Genomic DNA, 9,701 nt, shown 5'->3' with positions numbered 1-9,701 from the left:
GACCAACACTCCAAGCAAAATGTGAAAAGCACAAAAATGTGATACAGCTTCAAAGGAAAAGAAGGATAAAGTACTAGCCTCTGTAGGTTGGCAAATACAGTGTAAAAGCTTGATGGCTGATTTGAAAAATACATGTGGAAGGTCTTAAACACATATCTGGATGCACCTGTGTGAGGAAAGGATGCACATGCATGACGTTAACTAGTTAGGAGTTTACCCAAGGTTCCAACTGATGTTGGAAGTGGATCACAAATGGTGGGATCCAGTATGGTTAGCATGTTGGACAGCTCCAGGTGCCCAAAATAAATTCAGAATCTGTGGAAAGAACAACATGTAAGCGATCCAGGTGAATCAGTGGAAAGAGCAATATGTAAGCGCTTCGGGATCCCTTTTAATGAAACGCTTAGACACCTGCATTTGCATATTGTTGCACCAAGAGAAGTACAAGAGGCTTCAAGACAAAAACGCTGACTGGAAAGCTCTGAATGGGTTGAAAGAAAATAATTACAATGGCAACATTTGTTTTATTTTAGACAAATAGAAAAAACCTGAGACATTTAGAGTTGCATTTTATTTATCGTTTAAAGGATTATCAGAAGTAAGAAATAACTTCAAAGTTTAGAAGTGTATTCATAATTGTATAATTTGGGAAACAAATCTGTAATTTATGCATTTCATTATGGAGCTTTTACTCTCCCCTTACTTAGACCCCCCACAGAATTCCTAATGTTATTAGTACCTAACTTTCCACGGATATCTTGAAGCATGTGGTTCTTACGGTATTATCTTTGAAGCCTCCGAGGCATAAAAAAGTAGTACAAGTTATAGGATTGTAAACAGACTGCTAACCGATTCATTAATGACTTTTTTTGTCAAAATTATGGTCCATTTAACTTCATGTGGCCAGGCAGAACTCAATCCTTTAGCTTAGTTACTTTTCTATTCTTAACCCACTTTTTACACAAATGATCCTTTGCACAGGATTTAGAACTGTTACAGTTTCCTCCTAAAATCTTCCTTTCCTACTACTAGTACTAATAAAACGAAGGAGAAAGATCGGCAAATAAAACGATCTATAAGTACTTCTTTAAACGAGAAAAGGGAATTCACCAGATGTTATATCCATGAAACGGCATATCTTAATATAACAATAGGTACACACTTTCCCTAAAATAAAGCAGCCACTTATGGAATGGCTTTCTAGTGGGAAGGTGATTATGACCAGTTTTAAAACTGGCCATCTAAGCAATAGGCATACTCAAAAACGTGGCCTAGAAAAAGAAGACAACATTGAATTGGCCCACGATTAGTCTTCATGCTAGCTACTGCATGTTCTGCGACTAACAAACTAGAGTGCTGGAACCCTTCAGAACCCCAAACAATGCCAGCTGTGGTACACCAACTCAGGGTTAAGTGTGCTCATTTGATCAAGGTTTCTGCAATACCAGACCATTTTGGCACCATCTGCTAAGGGATGTAAATTTGAATCACTTTATTAGACTAATAAAACATGGTGTCAGTCCAAAATAGAATTGATAGTGTGGTTGTAGTTTTGTTGTGTTTCAAGAGGTAATTATTTTAAAACGCTTAATCCAATCATTTTTTTCAACAGGTTGGAAAACCAATTTAATACATTTATATATGTTTAGTATTTTCGCAAATTATGTTGCAATTTCGATCAGAAAATGTAATCAATTTAAAAAAAATGTAAAACATTAGCAACTGGCATAGTTTTCAAGAAATTCAAGTGCATGAAAAATATATGAAACTCAATTTTCAAAATTAAAAGTAGAAAATTTCTGATTTCACAATCGCTCAGACGGTGTATAATAACTTCAATATAAAGTACCTGAAACATTATACAATTGTTTTCACACTTCGTTCTGGCAGAGTGATTCAGACTAAGAAATAATGCTGCCTTCGCAGTACCATAGTTTTTTTTTTGCATGCAGCAAAAACTGTTTTGCAACAGCAATGGTTAACTGCACACACTCTCAAGCTAAGCACCAATTTTAGTGAGTACAGCATAACCATATACACCCATTAAGCACACGGTAGTTAATGCAAGTCATTTAGCTTACTACAAAGGCAAGTAGGTCCTTTTTACACTGTAGTCTTTGTCCTCATAGAAGTGCATGCTGGTAATGTTACCATGATAGGGTGTGTTCAGACAAAACGTTAGATCACATTTGTTAGTCTCAATTCAAGCTCAATCTTGCAGCCCTTTTTGTTTTACCTCTTCTAGAACTACTCAATGTAATATACTGTGCACTGAAGAATTCTGCAGCATACCGTTCTGAGAAAAATGACGAATAACAAAGTGCCTGCAAATTATTCAGATTTTGTGTGTTCTTCTTTAGTCCCAATCACCTTCCTCCTTTGGTGAATCATGTGGAAATACAGCTGTGGAAACACTGGAAAAAGTATGTTCATGAGAATGCAACGGGGAACAAGTTTAGAAATCAAACAGACTAATGCACACCAGACTAAATCATTGGTTTCTGGGGCAGATACACAAGTTACTTTGACAAAAGCCATGGGTTTAAATACCACCACAATAAACCAGTACATGGAGAGAAGTGTCAGATGTACTAATTGGCACAAGAAAAAACATTTCAATACCTAGGTGCATGCACAACCACACCTTGTGGTTAGGCTCTGCTCTTTTGCTCCTGATTAAAGCTTTAATCTTGGACACGTTTTCTCTGTTGACCCAGATAACACATGGAGAGTAATAACTAGAAAAGTTGCGCTACTAATAAGTAGATATTTCAGTATGCTAGCGACTTAGTTTACTTTCAAAATGCCACAGGATCAAACCTGGAAAAAAATGCCCCAGTGGAACATCCGGATCGCAGTCGTGATTTTTGCAGCAATAATACATCCCAAACGTCTTCTACAGTAAAATGATTAATACACTAAGTTCATATATATGTTGTACAAGATTGTGATATTTAACACTATCTTTAAAAGAATATTACAGATGTCATTAGCTATGTCAGGCATTAGGTTGATATAGGAAGGTTCTAATTTCAGTCAGTTGATGTTTGTTAGCCTTGCATGTGGATGGGATCTTATATTCCTGGAATGAACTTCATTTCTTGAACCACATTATATTCTGGATTTATTATTGAAGATACTTCACTGGCGTAGTCAGCATTGGAAACTCTTGGAAGGAATATTTGGATATTTATTCATGTAAAGACCTCAACATAAGTTTTTGTGATGGAGAAGAGCTAATCCTCGCTTAACTAGCAAGCAGCATTTAGATATTATCATCTGTTCATCATTTTCTATTTATAAACATCAAGAACATTGACTGTATTATCTGTCGTGAGTAGAAACACTTTCATACTCTTTATATTCAAGCTTAAACTATCTGGCAGTTATGACTTATATCCCGTGTGCTCAAGCGCCTTAATTGAACGGTGAGCTGCAATTTATTGACAAGTCTTTATGTTATTCGGCTTAAAGTGCAAAGGCGTTTATTTATGTGAGCGATGTGAAGCGCTTGAATGCAAATAGCTAAATATATCAAAAGCTGCCATCGCGTGTCATGTTTCTTCGATATGTAAAGATTGAAGATCTTTATCTGCAGTGTGTTCATGATCAAGCACTCAAGCGCGAAGATTTCAGCTGATTAGGTTGCGCAAGCAGTTTAATGTCGTAAAGGCTGTCATTGTCTACATTCAATTGCACTGCTGTGTATTCAACTAATATAGTGAAGCGCGTGCAGTTAGACGGCTCTTGTACTGCTATTGTGTTCATAAGGACTAGAAAATATATAAGTTCATTGAGCAGAGCGAGGAAAGTATCGCCATTTTTTTTATCCAGTCCAGGTGAACCTCCAATCAAATGGAAAAAATGGAAGGTAGTTTTTGAACGGTATGCCAAAGTATAAATGTAAATTGATACTTGTATAGCGCACTACTCACCCGCAAGGGTCTCAAGGCGCTTGTACGAATACCGCTGTGGAACCCATCCTGGCTTTCCCTGTGAGGCGTCCACTCCTGGGCACCCCCAAGGTGGAGGCCAGGCATCCTTAGCGTTGTGGGGGGCCGTTGTGGAGATTAAGCAAGCTATTGCCCAGAGTTGCAGAGTAGGGCTCCATGAATGGAATAGGCACCGAGGCGAGAATTATCAGGTCCGTGGAATTTTGAGCCCAAGACCCGCCGAGGCGGGGAATTGAACCCTGGTCCCGGGCTAGACTTCTGCATCAGGGTCTGCCGCTCTAATCATTGAGCCACACTTCTCCAAAGTATGTGGGCCTTCTCTCAGTGCTGAAAGAAAATGTTCTCTATTACTTCACTGTTTAGGGTCTGAAGGCCAAGATGTTTTTGATGATTTACCCAAGGTTAGTACTATTCTTGAAAGATACCAGTCACAAAATGTATGCAAAATGATGAAGAATCTATTAAAACTTACGTAACTTGTTTAAGGAAGCTCGCATCTTCATGCAAGTTTGGAGTTCTCACTGATGAACGCATTCGCGATCAATTTATGTTTGGTTGTGGAATTGAAAAAATTAGGGATGAGTTATGGTTAAAAGATGAGCCTACACTTGAAGAGGTCTTAGCTGTTGCTAAGCGCATTGAGCATTCTCTTAAATGTATAGATATAATTAAGAAAAGTACAGAGAAGATAACAAGGTTCAAGTAGTAAAGAGCAAAAGTGATAAATACGTTAAGGATACGGTAAGGTCAGATTCTAAAATAGACTGGAACGGAGTTTAAATGTTTCAGGTGTGGTAAGTCAGGTCACCTTGCAAATGACAAAAAGTGTCCAGCTCTCAAACTGTTCTAAATGTAAGTTGAGAGGACATGTCTCTGCATTGTGTAAGACAACAATTAGATCTAAAGTAAAAGAAGTAGAAATTTGAGAAAGCTTCTTCAGAATCTGATTGTGATGTTGAAATGGTTCAAACTATTGGGGAAGGTGGGGGAAACTCACACAAAAAACCTAATCCTGTTGATGAAATATTAGTTGATGGTGAAAGAACCAAAGTTTAATTTGAGTCTGGTGCAAGAATCACAATCATTTCTAATGAGTTTTTCAATAGCAAGTTAAAGAGTAAAGTATCCCTTTCAAAACCTGATATCATTCCATTGGCATATGGTGAGAAACCTATAAAACTACATGGTTATTTTGTGGGTCTTATAGAGTACAAGTCTAGATTTGTGTCTGGTAAAGTGTATGTCTCGAAGAAAGGGGACAGCATTATTAGCCGGATACACCAAGGTGATTTGGGTGTATATTTGGACCCTAATGCCAATCCTTGTATAACATTCTTAGTGTTGGAAAGGAGAAGGGAAATTAATTGAAGACAAGTTTGCATGTGGATTAAAAAAAAATGTTTCCAAATGTATTTAAGGAAACTTTAGGTTGTCTTAAAGGATACCAACATAAAATACGGTTAAAGAATAATTCTATTCCTGTGAGTTGTAAAGTCCGTGGTGTACCTTTAGCGGAAAAAGAAGATATGAAAAAAGAAATTGAAAAGCTTATTGAAAATGAGATAATTGAAGAAATAGAAAATTGTGAATGGATGGCTCCGGTCGTCGCAGCGCAGAAGCCTAATGGCGATCTGCGCTTATGCATTGACCTGAGGCAATTTAATAAATGTGTAATTGTCGACAGGTACCCCCTTCCAAATATTGCAGAGTTGTTGGTATTGCTGGAAAATGCTAAGGTTTTTAGTACAATAGATCTTACCTCTGTGTATCACCAGATTGAATTGGAGGAGTCTTGCAGAGATTATACGTCTTTTATCACACCTTTTGGCACGTATAGATTCAAGAGGATGCCATTTGGTTTGGTATCTGCTTCCTCAGTGTTTCAAGTGTAATGGAAAAGGTCCTAAAAGATGTTCCTGGTGTTTGCATATATCAGGATGATGTATTAATCTTTGCAAAGAATGAATCAGACCATGATTTAAGATTGAACATGGTTTTGGAAAAATTCAGTAAACACAATCTCACTGTAAAGGCGAGTAAGTGTAGATTCAGATCTGATTCTATAAATTACTTAGGACATAACATTTCTGACGATGGGGTGAGACCGAGAGCTGAATTGATTGACACTATAAACCAAATGAATGCTCCTGTAAACAAAGCAGAACTTATGAAGTTTTTAGGCATGATTGAGTATTATGCAAAATTTGTCAAGGGTTTTGCCAATTTAACCGTCAATATGAGGTGCTTGTTAAGGAAAGGAGTAGAATTTCAATGGCCAGATCTGTGTGTGAATGAATTTAATAAGATTAAACAAAGATTAAATTGTGCTCCTTCGTTAAAAAGTTTCAACCCTAAGATTAAATCCATCTTATTTACCGATGCTAGCGAAAAAGGGTTAGGTGCGGTATTAAAACAAAATGGTCCGGATGGCATGCAAACTAGGATGTTCCGGTCTAGGAGTTTGAGAGATGCTGAAACCCGTTATTCTGTTGTAGAAAGGGAAGCATTGGCAGTTTTCTGGGCGGTGAAAGTTAAAAAAAAATTCTTTGGGGTTTAGATTTTGATGTCCATACCGATCATAAACCCTTAGTGGAAATCTTTAGTAAGAAAGCCCCGCTCCTCGTGTCAAACCGAGTAGTGTCGTACTCGGTTGACACGAGGAGCGACGTTCCTTTCTTGACCAGATTCATCTTTTTACGAATTTGCGCCGTTTGGGGTGTAAAGAGATCCCTTGGATATTTGATCTGCTATTTTTGACGTCGCGAGAAACTGACTGCCATTGTGGGCTGGAATTATCACCACAAAAGAAGGATTTCATATAAGAAGACATAGCCTTGATAAAGTCGCGGGACGAATTCCCATGTAAGCGACCAAACACGTGACTGTTGTCTGAAGGCCCAGAAATAAAAGAGAAAGAACAAGAATTCACTTACTTGGGTTTAATTTGTGCTCAGGTTATGCAAGTCTACAACTATTATGACATAACATAAGTGGGCTAAGGATTTTTTTTCTGGACATTTTGGTTGGCTCAGGCCGCTAGTTATGGGGAGGTTACTGGTTCTCCTCACCTTGCAGCACTGTAACTAAGATGGAAAGCTAAAGACTAATTTTTTGTGCTATTTCTCCAGAGTGGCACCCTCATTCCTAAACCATATACCACTGTCCAGTAGTTCATATCCTGAATGCACTTCCTCGCATCTCCTTCACTCCATAACCCCCAAACACACTGACTCACCTGCAAGCAACGCATTTTCATTTACTTTTGCCTTCTCAAAATGTTGGCAATTGTGTAACCTTTATTCACACATAGTTGCACAGAATCACAATTGCATCTGGAATAAGTGGAATAAATGACACTTGCTCTGTTTGTTCAGCAGAGAGGCCAAGGATACGATGACCAAGTATTCTGAACACCTTTTTGACCCACTGACAGGCAATGTGAGAAATTTGCACTGCCTTCAGAGTTTGTCCCAGAGCTCTCAATGGTGGCCCATGAAAAATGCCAGAAGGAGACTCAGTTCAAAGTAGGCACAGTACAAGAGAAATGTGCTACACAAACAAATACAGACAAGCATTAAAAATGCAATAGATCTTGCCTTTTATTAGGTTGAGCCATTTGCTTTGCTAATGATATTGTATAGCAAAGCAAATGGCTTTAACATAATAAAATGCGAAACCAATTGCATTTTCAATGCTACAGCCCTCAACATCCCAGTCCAAAAGTACGCAATTCTGGACACAAGCTCCATACCGTGTGTACGTACCTCTGAGCAATATTTCTTGTAGCAAATCACATATTATTGTGCTTATTTCTTAATTGCAATAATATTGTGTGACCAGCCAAAACTTCTTAGAAAAGGAAACGACAGCCGATATCTCCTCGCAGCTTAAAAAGACACAGATCCCTTTTATTCCACATTCCCAGGCTTAAAGAAAGTCCATGTCATGCTGCAACTTAAACAAAGTGCGCACGAGGTGATAGAGTGTCATTCCAAGCCGATGAAACAAGTACCCTGAAGCTGGAATGCAGCCAGCCCACCATCTGGCACACAGCGCGCCAATGCCCTGCTAATTAAAACTAGCACTGCAGTAATCGATTCAACATGTGCATTCATACTATTGTGACCATTTCAGAGGCACTATATACAAGTAACTAAGCGGGGTTTGCCTGCTCTCCGAGGCTGCTGTCTGGTAAAGTGTTGACTAAAGGCACCAGAAACCATGGATAGGTGTAATCTCCAACAGCGGCTGCACACAAGAATCAGACCCTCGAAAATGACAACTCATCGCTATACGATTCACTGCAAATGACAACGTAGCGCTATACCAATCACTGCCTGCCACCTTTCTGCTGAGCGTCACCCAGGCAGCAATTATATGGGGGGAGGAGGGGTGTTTGCTCCCCCTTGGTCTAATGCTCACTTGTCCACGGCAGAGTGCACATTCCGCAAAAGACACAGCCGACGCTCTGCCATCTGTGCACTGGTACTTGCAGAGGCCGCCTCAACCCCCCGAAGAGAGGGGGGAGGCTCAAGGGCCGGTGCCATAACCCGCGCCGTGCCCCCTGGGGAAAACCGGTTCTGGGCGCAATGTAAAGACTACTCAACCAGCGGACTGAGCAACCAGGAGCTCGGTACCCTCCTTCACCGAAGACACCCCCCCTACCCACGGCACCGGAGATCTTATCTCTGACCTTCCTGCGCTTTGTGTCTCTGCGGCGGGAGGCTCGGCTCAGGGGGACAGCGAGGTGCGCGACGCACCACACCTAAGCAAGTCCGATCCACAGGCTGTGTTATTCGGAGGCGGACGAGGGGCCCAGGGCGCCGCTCCGACAAGCCTGAACGAGCGGGAGTTCCGAGAGAGCCCCAACAGCACCTCTGGGCCTGGTATATACCCGCGCTCGCCCGCAAGCAACGGAAGCATCTGAACGAACGGGAGTCCCGAGAGAACCCCTACAGCACCCCTGGGCCTGGTATATGCCCACGCTCGCCTTCGAGTAACAGGAGCATCTGCCTCTTGGCGAGGCCTAGGGGTGGGGCACAGCGTAGAACCAGGCGGCGAGGCCACACAAAAGGGGGACATCGCGAGCGAGCGACTGAGAGCCACCCCCTACCAACAACAGCTGCATGCGAGGGCACAGGCCTTCCGTTACCCGCCAGACCCGCGCCGCCAAGAGCTGCGCCCGGCGCTGCGATCAGCTGTTCGAGCAGCGGGAGAGCACACAGGCAGACCAGAGTATCGACGGTGGGCAGGAACAAGGGATCCTGAGGGGCTCACCACAGGAGGGACGCCGGGGCCGAACGGTTCGGCTACGAAGCAGCACCACGAGCTTCTGATCGACGGACAAAGATATATAAAGAAAGCTAACACGCAACAGGCTGGAGGCGATGGCCCAGGACCACGAAGGGAGGACAAGACCGGCCCTTCTTCGCCCAAAAAACACAGAATCACACCACAGAAGAAACCCCTCAGGAAGAAGCCTCAGAGAGATCGGCCCACCGAGGGCTTACGAACGAGGGTCGAGGACCACAGAGAGGCTACCAGCAGTATGGCGAGCGGTGAGCATATTACCAACATTGTGAAAGAGTGTCTTAAATCAATGGCTCCTATGTTGCTTAAGGGTACAGGGCAGGGGGCAGAAGGGCCAGAGGAGCTGCCCGCAGATGAGACATCAGGTCTGCCTTGGCACTTGCTGGACCCGGGCTGGGCGCGACAGGCGAGAGTGCAGGGACACGCAGGGCAAACTGC

The 9,701-nt window shown here is 41.8% G+C and overlaps 1 protein-coding gene across 2 annotated transcripts in view; it reads right to left on the bottom strand.

The window, feature by feature from the left end:
• Window positions 1–552: 552 nt before the first annotated feature.
• LOC147732876 (very-long-chain (3R)-3-hydroxyacyl-CoA dehydratase 2-like) overlaps window positions 553–9,701 on the bottom strand; it is a 225,507-nt gene continuing 216,358 nt past the window's right edge. For both annotated transcript variants that reach the window (XM_086957419.1, XM_086957418.1), the window contains exon 8: window positions 553–2,414. In XM_086957419.1, coding sequence (XP_086813545.1) covers window positions 2,332–2,414 — 83 coding nt within the window. In that variant the 3' untranslated portion in view covers window positions 553–2,331. The remainder of the gene's footprint in view (window positions 2,415–9,701) is intronic.

Source organism: Lissotriton vulgaris, chromosome 2_1 (assembly GCF_964263255.1).
Source record: "Lissotriton vulgaris chromosome 2_1, aLisVul1.2, whole genome shotgun sequence".
Taxonomy (NCBI): Eukaryota; Metazoa; Chordata; class Amphibia; order Caudata; family Salamandridae; genus Lissotriton; species Lissotriton vulgaris.
This window is presented reverse-complemented; position numbering and strand designations above follow the sequence as displayed.